Source organism: Numida meleagris, chromosome 11 (assembly GCF_002078875.1).
Source record: "Numida meleagris isolate 19003 breed g44 Domestic line chromosome 11, NumMel1.0, whole genome shotgun sequence".
Taxonomy (NCBI): Eukaryota; Metazoa; Chordata; class Aves; order Galliformes; family Numididae; genus Numida; species Numida meleagris.
Genome location: NC_034419.1, coordinates 19,889,657 through 19,907,751, shown reverse-complemented (window position 1 = coordinate 19,907,751; position 18,095 = coordinate 19,889,657). Strand labels below are relative to the sequence as shown.

The following is an 18,095-nucleotide window of genomic DNA, read 5'->3' as shown; positions in this document are numbered from 1 at the left end:
TTCCAATCTACGTATGGTTTGGAAAGGCATGGAGTACATTTAAAATAAACATGTTCTGATTTTTTTTTTAATCTTTTTACTTGTAATACTAGATTTGTATATTCTTTCCTCACTCCTCTTTAAGTTAAAAGAAACTAGAAGGACAGCTGAAACTGACTAGCAGCTGTCTACGTTTTTGTTTCACATGCTATGTGCTACGTTCTTGACAGTAGTACTTGCTAACAGATAAGCGTCCTCTTAAAGAAAACATCACAGGAAGTGAAATGACTCTATATCCATCCTGACAGCCATTGCAGGGCAGTTAGGTCCCACGCTAAGTATTTCAAATTGAAATCACTTCAGGTGAATTTGGGGACAGGGTTAGGATTTTACACTGCTCTTGCCATTCGCAGACCTTAATATACAGCATGTTTCTCTTAAAGCTACTTTTTACAAATATTATACTTGTTAATAAATTATATAAAAATAATAAAATTAAGAAAACATTTCTAGATTATTCTCAGCAAAGTTTCATTTCAAATTACAGCCACTACATGATAAACAATGATTTCTTAGATCAACTGGTTTAAATTCCTGTAGTCAGAAATACAATTCTCACAAACAGCAGATAGAGCAATGACAAAGCATAGCAAGACTACACAACCATGACACTTTCTCTGGATCTGAAAGCATGTAGTATGGCCAAATGCTCTCCTGGACTACACTATGGTATCATGTATGTTATACATTCCATACTTCTGCATGCTATCTAGAACATTTTTGCCTTTCTTCCAATCTCTCCAAAACCAGATGCAGCGTGCTGGCAAACCTAACAGCTGCAGTCAGTGTGGGACTTCATTGCCAATCAAGAGCTTTAAAAAATTACCCAGTTGTAAAAAAGAAGGTGGTAAACCAGCCAGAAAAAAAAAAAAAAAAAAAAAAAAAAAAAAGTGGATAGCCTTTCACATAAAGTATGCTACATACATTAGTTTTCACAGCACTTGATTCAGATTCCTAACACATTTCCCTGTATTTTTCACCACAGCGGCAAGACAGAGTAATTCTGAAATTGTTTAACCACATTACAGGATGTCTTACTTAATCTCTGCATTGTCATGACTTTCTGTTTTGCCTCAGAAACCCTGAAACTGCTGTGCATGTGCATTAGTATGAAACTGATCTCTGTTCAACCACATAAGTGCCTTCCCTTTTTAAATAGGATTTAAAAACCAGGCCGGTTCACTTGTACTTTCAGAAGACTGTGACATAGTATCAAATAAAAAGACAACAGCCACCTACAAGCCTAAATGTGCAGGCAGGATTAACTGAGCAATGACCTCAGTAGCATGAAGAGGGCCATCGGAAAAGCTGGAACACAAGACAAAGGAATCAGCTGAGCTCTGATGCAGTGAATTAGATGGTGGAAAATAGCAGAAGTACTCAAGCTCCTGAAAAATAAGCAGATCTGGTGGCAATATAAACATGGCATTTCAACACAGAGGGAAGTCACTGGATTCCCCTGCATTCTCAGTGTCCTTCTAGAGTGGACACCATGTCTTCTACCATTTTAAACTAAAGTTGTTTTCACTCATGCTCACAGAATCACTAGAGAGAAAAATTCAAAGGCAAATGCCATGAAGTGCATAAGAATGCCTGAGCCACATTGCTTCTTTGCAATTGCACATTCAAAGGAATGCTCTATTTCTTGCATTGTGCTAAAAATTGTTTTCCCTGGGTTTATAAAACATTAATTTCTATTTTTTAGTTTTACTTTTTAAAAATTATTTTTAAATCAGTAAGTAATCTAGAATTAGTATTTGTTTCACTCGTCCCAGCATTTCCTTGTACATAAGCGTCAAGTACCCCCTATACAAGCAGTACTGCAATTCTGGTCAGTACGTGAGTATCATAAAGCCAAGGAATTACTTCTCCTTATTCCAGAATAAAACACCTTGCCAATAGCTAAATAGCAGTTTGTTTGGAAGTGCAGTTAAGGCTATTTGGAACTCAGGTTGAAGTAAGATTTTTCTACAGTCCACAATGCCTACAGCAGGCAGCAACTCATTTTGCAAAGAGAGAACAAAGGAGAAATGAGGGCAATAACCCCAGGATGGAGGCCACTACCTTCCCCTAGTGCAGCACGGCCATGCTCAAACCTAGACACAAAGCACAAGATCTTATTTTGAAAATCATCCACTAAACACATCAAAAGAGATCTAAATTGAATATGGCATTAACAAGACTGAATAGTTTATACTGTTAAAATCTTAGTCCTTATAACTCTGTTGAATTCATATTCACGCTGAGTTCTTCCATACTAAATAGCAGCTTTGCTCATAACGTTTTCCTACGAAGTTTCAGGAAAAATGTGTGAGAATTTCAATCACATGAAATGACAACTTTTAAAAGTTCAGCAGAGCTCTGTCAATCACAAACATTTAAAACACATGAATTAACCTTAAATTCTGCTTTCATTTTGTAGTTCTTTGCCCCTCATAACCTCTGATCCCCTCCTCAGGCATAATGTATCTTCACCGCCAATGCCACCGCCATGACCAGAGGAAGGTTTGTGGCCTGTGCCACAGATACACATACAGCCCAACGTTTGCAGTCAATGGTTCTGTCCACATCTAAAACAATCCTTCCCTCTCTGTGAGCCTGTACATTTTCCCACCTCACCTCTGATCTATGATGAAGTCAATCTGTTCTCCCGCACGCGAAGCCGCTTACAGAGGTGTCTCCCCCTCCTCTGCTTCTGTGGTAGTCTGCAGAGCATTTTCTCGGTCAGATATTGCATAGAAAGTACAACGGAAAACGTCCATGGTACTGGGAGCAGACTTTGAAAAAGGCTACCACTTAGATACCTTCTGTACAGTGGACGGGAACAGTTTAATACTTCCTTAAGAAAAAGCAGCCGCGGAGACGGAGCCCGCCCTCGAGCAGGTCCGCCTGACAGGAACGGCCGCGGAGGCGGAGCCCGCCCTCGGGCAGGTCCGCCTGACAGGAACGGCCGCGGAGATGGAGCGCGCCCTGGAGAAGAGGAAACGTGTGAGGAGGAACAGGCGGCAGAAAAATACAGGTATGTACGAGGCTTAACCCTCCATGCGCTGCTCCGGGGCTGGAAGGTGGGCGGGAGAAGGCAGAGGTGTGTCGGCCGTGAAGAAATGAGGTTAAGCCTGGGAAAAGGTGGGCAGAGGAAGGTGATGCTTTAGTTTTTGTCTTAGTTTCTTAGCATCTACATCTATTTTAACTAGAAGTTAAATTATTTTTCCCTGGATCACGTCTGTTTCACCTGTAACAGTATATGTTTATATATGATTTATAACAGTACATGTATCTATGTGATTTATCTCAACCTGCAGGCTGTTTTATCCTATTTTCACCCTCTGCCCCATCGAGAGAAAAGCAAGCAGCAGGGTCAGTATCTGGCTGCAGTCCAAGGACAACTCTCCTCAGTGTGGCAGATGGATAGATCTTCTTTACTCTCAGTATAGTTATTAACCTTTACTTATCAGAGCTGAGACTCTCAACATTTTTCACCTCCAGCATATTTCTCTGTCCAGTCATAACTAACCCCAAAATGGGCCTATACAAACACTTTCTACTAACACTCCCTTTGAAGTCTGCATATATAAATTTAGCAAATTAGATAATTAGCACTATCTAATACAATATTGTTTATTAAAGAAGGGCATGCAGGATAGTTCCACATTTCACTGATGTTCTTGCAATAACCTGCAGCAAACTGCGCTCTTGATGTGGCTTTCTTTATTGCACTGTTTGTTGCTAATCCATGGGCATGGTGCAGATGCATGGGAAGCGAGATTGCATTCCATACCAGAGCTCACTCAGAGGAAATTGTCCTCTTGGTGGCAGAAACAAGAACAAGGAGACAATTCCTGTCTTCTAAAACTTTCCTCAACCTGCCAGGCAGGCAGCAAAGAAGCACAGAGCAGCAATTCACCTCTGGTTTCAGCAATTTTAATTCTTCCTTTCAGTCAGAGATTTATTGATAAGGAAGGAAGAGGAGTTTGAGAAAAGGGAATGAAAGAAAAACACCAGAGAACATATAACCATTTGTTATCTTCCATTTGCTCTAGCACAACATTTTGGAGTCATGATGTTTTTCAGTTGTTCCTAGCTTTAAATAAGCTCACTAGAGCATAGGCAGTATGTTTAAGTCAGCTACTTCCAGGGACTTCCCCCAAAAGATAATAAGAAAAGCACCAGCCTCTCCCTACCACTATGAATTACTTGTGAGATCGGAATTTAACATTTCCAAAATTTCAAATAGATACAGACAGTACAACACACTACATAACTAAGAATTTGTTCACTATTTTTAAGCATAGGAAACAAACTAAATCACATACACACAAGTTCAGAGATACCAGTATTTTTATTTGCATCAAATTACAAAACAGCCCCCCATGAAAGCACATAGTTTTAACTTCTGATTACATTTTTTCCCCTCTGAATCCTCACAGATATCAATTCACAGCTTGGAGCATTTTGTTTCATGACACAAAGTGATTGCTCATTGTGATGACCAATTTTATTTGGTTTATTTTCAAGCTACAGTCCAAAACATTCAATATAGCATCTGCAGGTTTTATTTAATAAGATATACAATTCTCATTACTGCATTTTCATTTCCCATGCAACTCAAAAGAAAATACATCTTTAAAGCATTTCTCTACATTTCCTTCCAGCAAAGACAGTAACCAATTCACTCACTGACAACATTCAAAACTATACAGAATTACTGGTTACATTCAGAACTACACTGAATATCCCAATTCTCAAATTATCTCAGATCTCAGGCTTTAACAAAAATATATAAGAGCCACATGATCAAAAGCACAATACCATTAAATAGATCTAAAAGAAAGAAACAAACCTCTCTTTTGACCACTACATCAGTTAAGTTCCAACCCAAGAAACGTTCAGAATCTTCACAGTCTTCACTGCAATCTCCTCTCAAACAAAAATTCTCACAGTGCACAAACTCTAAAAGAGAGAGCCCTGTGGCTAAGCAGGCTGTATGCTCAGGCACAACAGGATAAAGAAATACCATGCTTGGAAATCATTATCAGCACACGTTCACTTTATGTACACAGCATTCCAGTGATTGCCAGTCTTTTCCCATCTCCTGCTCCTTTCTGCTACAGCAATTATTTCACAGAAAACATGGACTTGGTTGCCAGTATATATTGCAATACCAAGAGAATCTGTCAAAACCAGGAATATCAGTTTATGGAGGCAAATGTTTCCATTTTCTTTTGAGCTACCACAGATTATTAATATGTAATGAAAGGATACTGCAGTTATTTAATCATCCGTGATTACATATGGATCTTTGACAAGACTTGATGGCCTTCAGAGACATAAACGTTTATTTCCAGTCCTGCATCAGACAATTATCAAACTTACTTCAACGAGAACTCTGTTCATATCAAAAAAATGTAATGACGAGTCAGAGATGGCTTTTTAATCACATTAGCAGCAGAATGCCTTAAAAGGCTAAGAAATCATAACTGTAATTATATATGTGAGGAAGAGAAGAAACCTTCCTACCTACGCCACCAGACTGTCTGTCAAACAGATAAAGGATGCAGGGTGTGCAAGTTTATTAGTGAAGTATCTATGAGCCCTGGAGTCAACAGTCCAAAGCTACAGAAATGCAGGACCTCCCTTTGTAGGAGGCTCAGGCAAGAAAATTTGCTACTGAGCAAATGAATTTAGAATATATTTCATTACCAAGGAAAAACAACACACTATTCCCTTGAAGATGAAAACAATAACTGCAGATATTTCTGAATAAAGCATAAATTTCACTGAACACGTTGTAGTCTTCTTCCTCCTCATTCTACATATTCTGATGCTCAGAAAGAAAGTGTGAAAATTAAAAGCTTCCTTATTCATGGTAGACTTCTCCTCTCTTGTTTATTCAGCATGTGACAATTTATCACTGAAGACTGCACAGATGAACATGATCACTGAGAAGTAGTACTAGATCCTGTAAGAGAATTCTCTGACCAGAAGACTGAAGTACTTTTCTACCTAACCATTAACACAACTGGTGTGGGAAAAAAAATATATATATATGAAAACGGATTAGAGTTCTGATAAACATATTTAAGAATAGCAAGTAAAAGGCAAAATTATGATTTGCTTTAAGTTTACTTACACTGTAGAGTCGTAGAATCACCAAGGTTGGAAAAGACCTCTACGATCATCCAGTCCAACCATCCACCTATCACCCACAGTATTTGCCACTAAACCACGTCCCTCAGTACATGTAAACATTTCATGCTCCAAAAGATGTAAATCTCAAAGTTTAATGCACTAAATTGCCATTTTTCACTCAAATTATCAGTTTAAAAGACAACCTGTGGTCATAGAGTCTGCTCCACAATTCATTATTCTTGATTTACAATAAGAAAAATACAGTCCTATCCTAAAATCTAACTTACTTCACAAATCAGGGTACTATGACGACATTGAAAATTCATCGAGGTATATTACCCTCACACTCCTGAAAAAAAAAGTGTTTACACTTTAAAATTACATTTTACAAAGAAAAAAATATGCAAATATGCTTTGAAAAGTCTTCTTTTGGAGGAATGTACATATCCACATTTTGGAAAATATGAAAAAATCTTCTCTCTCTTCCACACTCTTGCCTTCAAGAGTTACTGTCACTTCCCATCTTCCAGCTTTACCGTTTATCTGACCACTCCTTAAGTCCTTAACCAGACATAAATCAAACTTACTAGAAGTACTAAAATTAAGCTGGATAATTGTGATAAGCGTAGGTTAAAAAAAAACCACTACAAACATGACAGAACTGGGCCCACGAGTTCACGTTCAATAGCCACAGAGATGACAAGCCCCTAACAGCGGTGAACTCCTAAAGCACCTCCACTGTATGCTGCAAAGATGCCTGACCACACCTGCAGTCACACATTCAGAAACAGAACAATCTTCACAGCCAGCTCCACTGGGCGGAGCCCTAATCAGTGACAACAGCCAGATAAAATTAAACAAAAATTCAAGACTACTGAAGGGTGGCCTTAAAGCATCAAATCTTTTTGATTTAGCATCTTAGTACGACGTACACGCGCGCAGCAGCCCGCAACGCGCTCTCGGAGACGAGCGCCACCTGCCGCGCACGTGCGTAGAAGGCCCGCTCCCCCGGCACCGAGCAGGCTGCGGCCCGGCTCTACTTGTCGGAGCGTTGGCGCGAACGCTCGAAGCAACTCAGGTAGCCCCGCCCCTCCCCGTCGCCATCCTCGGCCCCGCCCCGCGAGAGGATGGAGGGGGCCGCGGCCGGCGTGGTGCCGGGAAGAGGAAGCGCTGGAACGCTCTCGGGTGGCGGCAGCAGGCGGGGTCACGAACTCTGACCTTTCACAGGGCCCTGAAAAATAACACAGAACCACCCCCTCACACACACGCACACTCCCCCCCTCCCAATAACACAGTTCCACCCCCTCTACCGCTCCGCGGACCCCGTTAAGCCCCCACTGCCGCCGCCCCTCGTGGGGGGGGGGTTGGGCCGCCGCTGGGCACCGCCACCAACGCCGGCCCGCCCGGGCCCGGGGCACCGCCGGGGCACGTTTGGCGCCAATTCCTGAGGTAAAAATCGTTTTTTTCTTAAATGGAGACGGCCGTCCGGGCTTCTTCGTCGCGACGGAGATGAAGGAGGGGGCATCGGGTTCCCGTTCGGGAACACCTCCGCGAGCGGTAGAGGGGAAGAATAACGCTCGGTTTTGGGGAGGTGGGGGCACTAGAGCTCCATAAGCCGCTGCGCAGCGGCAGCCAGCGCTACCGCAGGCCGGCCCACGGCTCCCGGAGACAGGGCAGATCGTCGCGGCGCCGGGATGATCTGGTCCGATGTCCCAGCGCGGAGACGCTGTGCTGGGATATGGGCCTCGTGAGGCCGGAGCCGGTCCAGTCTCGGTGAGAGCCGTCCGCCGTCTGGGGGCCGATGGGACCGCAGTCGTGGCGATGCTGAGCGCGAGCCGCGGATAGAGAGAGAAAATGGAGTCTGAGCGGGCGGAGGCGGCGGCGTGAACCCGACCCTTTTACCTTTGCCACCGGGAGGGCGGAGGGGAGGGGGCGGTGGGTACTTTGCATACGGGGCTGAGGCCGCCGCCATCTTACCGGCTGCTGCCCCAGCGCCGTGCGTGGTACTCTCTTAGCCTGACATAAGGGGATACCGGAGGGGAGGGGGCCTAATGGCGGCGGCGGCCGCTGCCCCGCCTGGGACTTGGCCGCCTGCCAGCGCGGCCATCTTGTGTTCATTCGCGTCCCTCGGGTGTTTTCCCTCTTACTCGAGGGGTGGCGCCAGCTGCCTGACAGGCGGTCCTCGCGGCCAATGAGCAGCGCGGGTAGGAGCGCTGCCTCTTCGGTGAGGTCATTGGCTGTGAGAGGAGGCGGTAAGGAGGAGCGTGGCCGCAGGGCGCCGTGTGCCCGGGGAAGCTCAATGATAGGCTGCAGAGGAAAGGGGCGGTGCCGTTGGGCCGAGGGGGCAGTGCTGCCAATGGGCGGTGGGGAGGCTATCTCCGTCCGCGGCTGGGCGTGCCGTTTGTCGGAAGTGTTGGAGCTGCTCCTGTTCGGGTTTTTGTGTTTGTTGTTTTCTGTCTTATCCATGGTTGCAAGGATTTCTGCTGCCTTCCTACCACCGCACGTAGCGTAGGATCTGGCAGGTTCCCAGTAGAGCCTCACTTGCCGGACCCTCTTCCCGTTTCCTGCTCCAGGCTCCCGCTGGGAGATGCCGAGCTGCTGCAGCGGGGTCGGGCACGTAGCGTGAAGAGGGCGGCCTCACTGAGTAGCAGGAAAACGTTTCGTACAGCTAAACTCGGCCTTTCTTTGTGTCAGACTTGTAGGATTGACCCCATAAAGCACTGAATGGAGCGTGCAAATTTCTTCGAGATTGGTCTGCAACTTAGGCTGAGAGAAACGGTTTTGTCTCCTGTTTTTAACAGGAGATCGATGTATGTTCAGTTGGCTGCCATCTGTTATAGTGGAATTGCTTTCCTGGTGCTATAGGTCCTTTTTTTTTTTTTTTTTTTTTTTTTTTGCTGTTTTTGTGTTCTCCCTCTTTCTTTTTTATTTGGGGATTTTTTTTTTCTTTGAGGTCTGCTGCTGAGGGGTTTTGCTAGGCAGCAGATTCTGCTTTTTGTGTTGCTCTCTCAAGAGTCACATTATTAACAGGCTTACCTGGTGTGGCTGTGCATAGTCCCTGAGGTTCCAGTTGAATTTGTTTTGATAGCCTCCGCTGTCATTATGGAAGAGTTGAAAATGCAAAGAATTTTGGTGGATAACGACACTTGCAGCAAATTTGTTAAGAGACTTATTGCAGGGAAAACTTGAATGAGTCTTAAAAAGGTATTCTTGGGAACAAAATCTCATCTTCAGTCCTTCCTTCATCTTAAAGCACTGAGAAAACATGAACATGTAGTGGGTTTTTTAATTGACTTAAGAAATAACTTCAAAACAACAATGAAAAGGGATTACTGAACAGCTTGGGAAACTTGCAGTATTAAATAAGCCTGGAGGAAATGGTAAAATGAAAAGGTGTATGAGAAAGTAGCATTAGTACGATTTACACAGGGGATGCCTCAGTTTCGGTAATAAGGTGTTACAAATAGTCTTCCACTGATGTATATGCAGTCATTTACACATTTAATTTACCACAGTAGGATTTAATCTTCAATGAATTGTAGCATTTTAAACAACATTAACTTTGTAGAAGTTGAGTTTGGAGAGAGGGTGTTGTGCTGCGAACATGAACGTGTTTTTCTATGAAGTGTTTTGCTACTGTTAGTAGTAGATGGTTTGCTATGTTTTTGTTTTTTTTAACTTTATGTGAAATGATTGCTTTGCAAGTGTCAGCAGAAGGTTTTCAATGAAGTGTCAAATATGCTGCTATTCAGGAATGCATTTTCATTACCTACACCTGGGTCATAATGTGAACTCTGGCTTTGTAATGAGAACATCAGTGCATGAATTTGAAACATTAATTAAATTGACCTTTGAGGAACACAGCCCTTATATGAATCATTAATAAGATTTAGGAAATATTTATTCTTATTTCTTCTGTTTGCTCTTTTGCTCTTTAAACCTTGAAAAGCGTGAAGCTCAAGGTACCGATGCCCACAACAAAATAAAGCAGTTCTGTAGTATTTTCATGTCAGACTGACAATACTGACACATTATAATTAAGATGTATTTTCTAGTATCTAGAATGTTTTCTAGATGTGGTGGTCTTTTACCTGTACTGTGGTAGATTACTGTAAGAATATGGGTGATCATGGTAGTTTGTTGGAATGACTCAATGAAAGCTTGCTCAAACGCCATTCTCAGATTGCTGTTTCCTTGTCCAGGGCATAATCAGCAGCAGTTTATCTGCAAAGTTTCCCATCCCTTGAGTTCAGGAGAGCACTTACACGGTCTGTGAATTCCACAAACCGTACCGATAGTTGATGTTTAAATCAGTCCTTTCTGTATTATAAAATCAGCATCTCATGCTTGCTGCTTAAATAATAGAGTAAAAAAATTGTATGAGAAGTTTTATGAAGTAGAATAACTGTGCCCATAATAGCATAATTCAGCTTTTTGAATACTGTATTTTCTGTATGCACATACTGTGCATATACATGTATATACACTCACACATCCACACCATATCTTAAATTTTTTCGGATAGATGAAATAGTATTGTAAATTCTTAAGTTGTATCGGAGACTTGTTTAACAGTGAGAAGAAAAAAAACAAACTTTTGAGCCTGATGGAAGTTGCTGGCATCTTTTTCAAACAGGTTTTCTAATGATCTTGCTTCACCATGGCAACCAATATGGAGGTGCTGGCTCAGCAGGTAATGGAGACTCAGCAGGTGGCTGAGGTGAGTGAAGAAGATGCCACGATGCTTGGCATGTGAGCTTGTGGGAGGAAAACTGCTTAAGATTGTCTTCACTGTTTCCAATTTATAATAAACAGAGCAGATCCTCATAGAACAGTACTGCTTTATGCCTGGAGACATACAAACCGGTGCAACTGATGATACATGGTCTGTTTCATTCTAGTGACCTCCCTATCAGGAATGCAAGTGGGAAGTTCACCATTAACTGCAGACATGCTTGTCTATATTATGGGTTGTTTAGAAGAATAATATTAAAAAAACTTCTTGTGATTTGATGATTAATTTATTTTGATCATGAAAGGTCGCTGCTCTTCTCTTGAGTTGTCATCTAAATCTCAAATGTTTGAAGTTACCTGTTTTACTTATGTATTATATTGAATTTACAATAGATAGGATGGTTAATTTAAATCAAGCTTTATATTTCGTATCTGTATACAAGATAACACTGAGTAGATTTTTGTGCTTGCTATTAAGTGATGTCTTTAAATTCAGTGAAGCTTGGATATTCAACAGGTAAAATGTCTAAATCAGCTCGTAAACGCTCAAACTGCAATGTATTCATGGCCGTAGAAGAGAAGTAATTTATCCCTTTCAGACTGCTAACTTTAGTTTAAAAAAAAAAAAGACAGAAAAACAATTACTTTTGTTTAAAATTATTTGGTTTAATATCCTTCAAAGTTAATATTGTTTAACTGTGTGATTTTATAATTGAGATTTCATAAAGAAGGAAGGGCAAAAATACTAAGAGACTTCTGTGGACAAGACCATGGTTTTGGTTGGTTGTTTTTGTTTGTTTTTAACCTATTGAACTAAGATTATAGCTTGATATTAAAAAGCATGATCAATTCAAGAATAAGCTGTATAAGGTAAATGTACGTCATGTTTTCAGAAATGGATTAGAAATTCTTTGTGGCATTTTTTTCTTAAAAATTATTATTCTACAGTGAGGAAAATGGCCTACCAGTTATTCTGGAAATAACACCTAAGGCATATTTAAAAAAAAAAAAAAAAAAGTATAATTTCACACTGAAAACTGACAAGTGATTGTCACTCAGATTTACTATATCGGATATCAATTTGGCAAGCACTTTTTTTTTGTGAAGAAAAAGCCTTTTCCAAAACAACTCAGAAATAAAAACCTGTAATGGAAATACTGCAAACCTTAAACTGTTTTGATAGTACTTGAGATCTTTAATCACATCTTAGACACATAAAATATGTGACGTTTGTAATTCCTCGTGCAGGAAATGCACCGTGGTAACATAGTGTGATGGTTGTATCTTGCCACTGGAGAGATCGCTTCATCCCGAGAATTTATGAAGCTCTGTGATTTCTTCCTAGCCGGTGGGTAAATAGAGGGCTTCATCTCTTTACAGTATTCAACTCCTCCTTAAATTATACACCTGTTTGGTGCATACCCCCGTGAAAACTTTTTTCATGGAAAAACAGTTGCAAGCAGCATTGTGTCACTAAGAGTTAACTGAATTTACCTATACATTTAAAATATTTCTTTTGTATGAATGACTGGGTGTCTTCAGTCTGATGCAGTTTTTAAAACAACTAAATACACTACTGAATTTCTTGAAGTGTACTGTATCTGTGCTCTCTGATTACAGTAGAAAATGTAGCATAAAACCTGGCATTAGCCTTAAATGAGGGACTAATTTGAATATTATAAAATTGAATGAAAGGAAAAGAGTCATTAATCATGTACTGAATTTTAAGTTATGAATGTTCAGAGACAAGTTGCAAACAAGATAATTTAGTATATGTTCGGTTATATCTGCAGCAGTTTTTCAGTATAGTTGTCACATACGTTGTGCATGGCTTCACTGAAAACTACAATGCCAGGCCTCAAATCAGGTTGCTGTGCAAGTAGGCTATGTGTTGTTTTTCCTTCTTGAGCAGCACTTAATCATGTTTCCTTTCCATTATATTGTGGCTGTATCACAGGAGTTACTGAGCAGTCTCCATTGTTTGTATTTTTGTACTGATTGTATTTTTAAGGGCTTTATAAGATTGTCCTTCTAATGGTTTCAAATGTTTCCTCTGCTTTTGGTTTCTTTATAGCAGTGTTGCTTCTTGTGTTTTTCCAACTGTATGTTTCTGGAGAGACTGTGTGAGAGAGTTCCATTTTTAGTGTATGCAGTTGACTGTACTTCTGTTCATAGAATTGCAGAGTAGAGAGCAGCTTGGGGATTCAGAGGGAATTTTAGGAATTCCTCCTCATCCTCAGTCACTTTTGAAAAGCGCAGAAAATGCTTTAGCCTTAATGGAGAAATAAGTAATGCTGCTTTTATTAAGTATTTATTTAGTACTGTTACCATGCAATGTATCAATGGCCCAGGTTCAGTCCCAGCATCAACTTAAAATTAGTTTGTGTATCATTAAAATGTATTTTGTTATGGACATATATTGTATGCACAGTGCGTTAGTTTTTAAGATGCAGTTTTTAAAAAGAGCTGTCACAGTAGGGAGGAATAAGGGCCATTACCTCCTTCCAAAATCAGATCTGAAGAGAGCAGGAAGAACCTTTAAGCCACGAAGAATTCCCAGTGCGTCCTTCTCTTTCTCTGTCACAGAAGCTATAGGGAGAGTCACAGGAGGTGCCTGTCTTGAGCTCTGTGCTTACTGGGAGCTCATTTATGCCAGCTGCATTGTTTAAGGATTTCAGTTGCATTCAGTTCTCCCCAGTGCCCTCCAAAACCTTGTGCCTTTCTGAAAATACCTTTTGCAATGGGACTAAAAGAATTCTGGTTATCTTTGTCACATACAGTATTTTCTTGATCCTCTTTAAATGTCTCTTAAATGTTATACCATTGGTAGTTCAGCAGTTTAGGTTTAAGACCAGGTAAAGCACGGTGGGCTGAAGAGCAGCAGTAGAAATACTGCTGATCTGATTGAATAAGTTTTCACTATGTTGTAAGAGTTAATAAAGTAAGCTCGTTTATGTTCATTACTTTATTATTATTGGTGACCATTTTTTCATTTTGGATGAGTTTTCGAAGTGAAGTTTTGATGCCAAGTCTTCTCAAACGATTCGTACTTCAAATGCAACTGTTCTTAAATCACTTCTAACCAAGGCAGCCTGAAAGGTATTTCACACAAAATGCAAATTGGAGAAATGAGATCCTGCATACCTTACACAGTTTGGAAGTCTCTGGATTCAAGATATTACCAGATGTGACAATCTCTGGTGTAATATAGGTCAGCCAAAGGGGTTAGTGTTAGACTCAGTCTGAGATTCTTTGTGATGCAGATGAGCTGAAAACTGCAGCTTCCATGGTGACTTCTGATTTTATATGCCTCATACAAGGTTTTGCAGCAGAATCAGCCTGTTACGGCAATAAAACTTAAAATCATATCATGGAATCATAGAGTCACAGAATGGCTTGGGTTGGAAGGGACCTCAAGGATCATCAAGCTCCAACCCCCCTGCCACAGGCAGGGCCACCAACCTCCTTATCTGATATTAGATCAGGCTGCCCAGGGCCCCATCCAACCTGGCCTTGAAGGTTGACCTTCAGGGATGGGGTATCCACAGCCTCTCTGGGCAGCCTGTTCCAGCATCTCACCACTCTCTTGGTAAAGAACATCCTGCTGATATCCAGCCTAAATCTTCCCTGCTTTAACTTAAAACCATTTCCCATTGTCCTGCCATTCTAAAGAGTTGACTCCTGTCCTGTTTGTAGGCTCAAATCTACATCTCTCCAATTTGGAGATGAGGATGTGGTGGGGGACCATGTCTGTAGGAAAACGCTTGGACACAGGGTTACCCCGACAGTCGGCAAAGGGAAAAGACAAACGCCCGCCCGCGTGGGAAGCAGCAACTCAGTGTGAGTTCAAATAGCTTCGTTTATTAGGGCAGCAGCCCTTCCTTATATAGCATACTTGTTTACAAGATAGGTGCCCCACAGATCTCAGAAGTGTCTCAAAACAATATCATTTCCCAGGCTATTTTCGAGCACAGCACCTGCTGTTAATTAAAGCACTACAAGCGCTAAATTCCACACATACACAGCTTACTTCTTATCTAAGATCATACCATAAATCTTTGAGAAAAGTCAGCTACGCTCTACCAGGCATGCAGTGTTTCCCAACACATGTCAAAGGCCTTGCACAAGTCCAAGTAAATGTCGTCGGTCGCCTTCCCTTTGTCCACCAGTGCTGTCGCTCCATCATAGAAGGACACCAGATTGGTTAGGCATGACCTTCCCCTGGTGAAGCTGTGCTGGCTGTTTCAGATCACATGCTCCTCATGTAATCCAGTGTGTCATCCAGGAGGATCTGTTCCATGATCTCCCTAGGCACAGAGGTGAGACTCGCCGGCCTGTAGTTCCCTGCATCCTCCTTGCTGCCTTTCTTAAAAATAGGAGTGACGTGACCCTTTTTCCAGTCACCCAAGACCTCACCTGACAGCCACGACTTCTCAAATATAATGGGGAGCGGCTCAGCAGCCACCACAGCCAGCTCCTTCAGAACTCTGGGAGGCATGTCATCCGGCCTCATAGACAAATGGTGATCTTGAATTTTATTTGTCACTCTACGAAGGGCCGGTATGGTCAGGACTGGACATTCCAAAGGGTAACACTGCAACTGTTGTAAGATACAAATGTATTCATTTCACAGACTTGAAAAATATTTGATGTTTCCAGGTGGCATGTACATTTTACTGTGTACAGGCCTGGGGCCCCCAGTACAAGAAAGATGCAGAGCTCTTGGAACCAGATCAGATGAGGCCACCAAGATGATCAGAGGGCTGGAGCACCTCTCCAATGAAGAAAGGTTGAGGGAACTGGGCTTGTTTAGCTTGGAGAAGGGAAGGCTCCGGGGAGACCTCATTGTGGCCTTCCAATACTTGAAGGGAGCATATAAACAGGAGGGGGAACGATTGTTCACAAGGGTGGATAGCGATAGGACAAGGGGGAATGGGTTTAAACTGAGACAGAGGAGATTTAGGTTAGATATTAGGAGGAGGTTTTTCCCTCAGAGGGCAGGGACGCAGTGGAACAGGTTGCCCAAGGAGGTTGTGGATGCCCCGTCCCTGGAGGCATTCAGGGCAAGGCTGGATGTGGCTCTGGGCAGCCTGGTCTAGTGGGTGGCAGCCCTGCACTCAGCAGAGGGGTTGAAACTGGATGATCTTTGAGGTCCTTTTCAACCAAGGCCATTCTATGATTCTGTGATTCTATGATCTTTCAGAAAGACCTGTTATAAACTTAATAGCTATAGACGTTAATTAGGAAGAAGGTCTGTAAAAAGTATACAATTTGAGATGAAACATGTTTTTATACTGTAAAAACTAGATACTGTATCTTCAATTGAAATTCTTTTTAACTTCAGTTAGATAAAATTTCTAAGAAGTCTCTGGGTGCAACTGAATGTATTTGGTCTATAATTGTTTTAACTAGGTCTTACTTTAATTTCTGTTCTCTTATTAATAGTACCTCTGAAATTGCTTTACATATAGTGAGATCTGACCAGGCTATTCAAGCAGTACTCTTACTTAGAGTTTTAGTGGCATGCATCTAAGAAATTTTCTACTTAAGCTGGAAAATCTAGAGCATTTAGTGAAAGCATGAATTCAAAAATTCTTCTAATTTGTGGCCTACTGATTTGTTCCCTTGATGTATTTGTCAGATAATTTTTTTATTATCAATGTAGTAGTAGGGGAATAAGCTATAGAAAGTACTAAAAATTTGATTAGTAAGTACAGAAGATTTTTTTTTATTAGTTGTCTACATATGTTCATACAAACATACGCCTAAACACATAAATGCATATGCAAATAAAACACTGGGCAAGTCAGTTTGGTAAATTAGTAAGCAACTTGACAGCAAGGCTATGAAGAAATCCTCATTATTTCAAAGATTGTAACAATCATGAAAAGGAGAAGCTTTGTTTCAAACTACTGAACTTGTGCAAATGCAGGCAAACGTCAACAATTTAATATGATTGCAACTGAAATGTAGAATGTGAGCTACTTTTTAGAGAAAAAAAGTATCAATATACATTTACTTATATAAAATTATATGTGCATAAGATGACACCTAGTAGATAAAAGGAAGAAGGCAAATTTAATCTTGCCATTCATAAAAATGCACCTACTTCTCAAATACTTGTATTTTAGGTTAGTGATGGAAAATGTGAAGAAGTAGATACGTACGTTTCTAATTATATTTTTTATTTTCTGAGATATATGCAGATTCTTTGTTGTGCATTTAATGCATTGCATTATTAATGAATTTGTAAATGGACTTTTGATAATGATGCTTATTACCTTGAGAGCTCGGATGAATGAAGTCCTGTACTGACTGGTCCGGAGCAGACAGTTCTTCATGACTTGCTGCTTCAGCTCCATCTTCTGGTGTATATACACTTGGCATCCTTCATGGAATTGTTTTCTTCCCTCAGTCTGCCTACTTGTATGTAGTGTTTGCAATATGAGTACTGAAGTGGAAAAATCAGTTCTAAAATCATCTTGCAAACTTTTAAGAGATTCACAGAAATCCTGAGATGTTGTTAAACAATAACAGATTCACAGCTCTAACCAATCATGAAGACTACTCTTGAGAGATGTTGAGTCTTTTTAAGTCCTAAATTTACATTTAATATTGATGGCTTCTTCTCCTACCTCCTTCAAGATGATACAGATCAAATACTATAGTCAGAGAATTGTAGGGATTGGAAGGGATCTTTGGAGATCATAGAGTCCAACCCCCCTGCTAAAGCTGCTTCCCTACAGCAGGGTGCTCGGGTGGGCATCCGGATGGATGTTGAATATCTCCAGAGAAGGGGACTCCACAACCTCTCTGGGCAGCCTGTTCCAGTGCTCTGTCACTCTGACGGTAAACTTCCTTGTGTTAATATGGAACTTTATGTGTTCCAGTTTCTGCCTGTTGCTCCTTCTTCTGTTGTTTCTTGCCATCAAAAAGTCTGTCCCCATGATGCTGACTCCCTCACTTATTTATAAACAGTGATGAGATCCCCTCTCAGCCTTCTCTTCTCCGGACTGAAGAGTCCCAGATGCTTCAGCCTTTCGAGATATATATATATATAATCTCTATGTACAGTAGCAAAAATTCCAGTACAAGATAGGTCCTAGTCTTCAGGCACATGCAAGAGGTGTCACTGTAAGAATGCATGTAACGTTTCCAGTAAGTGAAATACAGCAGCAAAAAACAGATTTTAA

General features: G+C 41.2%; 2 protein-coding genes and 1 long non-coding RNA gene across 10 annotated transcripts in view; 1 reads left to right on the top strand and 2 right to left on the bottom strand.

The window, feature by feature from the left end:
* LOC110405032 overlaps positions 1 to 3,950 on the bottom strand; it is a 111,368-nt gene extending 107,418 nt beyond the window's left edge. Inside the window, exon 1 of the long non-coding RNA XR_002442645.1 lies at positions 2,659 to 3,950. This is a non-coding gene — a long non-coding RNA (uncharacterized LOC110405032). The remainder of the gene's footprint in view (positions 1 to 2,658) is intronic.
* Positions 4,360 to 9,032, bottom strand: LOC110405029. The gene is made up of 2 exons (XM_021409928.1): positions 8,146 to 9,032; positions 4,360 to 7,992 (listed from the first exon to the last, which is right to left on the bottom strand). Exons 1-2 carry the CDS (start codon positions 8,632 to 8,634, stop codon positions 7,807 to 7,809), a joined length of 675 nt encoding a protein of 224 aa, XP_021265603.1. The 5' UTR covers positions 8,635 to 9,032; the 3' UTR covers positions 4,360 to 7,806.
* NR2C2 (nuclear receptor subfamily 2 group C member 2) overlaps positions 7,290 to 18,095 on the top strand; it is a 42,748-nt gene continuing 31,942 nt past the window's right edge. For 3 of the 8 annotated variants that reach the window (XM_021409917.1, XM_021409915.1, XM_021409909.1), the window contains exons 1-2: positions 7,290 to 7,617; positions 10,805 to 10,888. In XM_021409917.1, coding sequence (XP_021265592.1) covers positions 10,829 to 10,888 — 60 coding nt within the window. In that variant the 5' untranslated portion in view covers positions 7,290 to 7,617; positions 10,805 to 10,828. Of the gene's footprint in view, positions 7,618 to 7,804; positions 7,942 to 10,804; positions 10,889 to 12,150; positions 12,251 to 14,598; positions 14,743 to 18,095 lie in introns of those variants that run through there. The other 5 variants (XM_021409913.1, XM_021409911.1, XM_021409912.1 and 2 more) reach the window with 5 other exon arrangements.

Excerpts from the sequence above, each read along its gene's own strand:
- LOC110405029 (XM_021409928.1), bottom strand. The coding sequence starts at position 8,634 with ATGGATAAGACAGAAAACAACAAACACAAAAACCCGAACAGGAGCAGC. Across the intron at positions 7,993-8,145 it reads CGGCGCTGGGGCAGCAGCCG|CATCGCCACGACTGCGGTCC; the intron begins GTAAGATGGCGG and ends GCTCGCGCTCAG.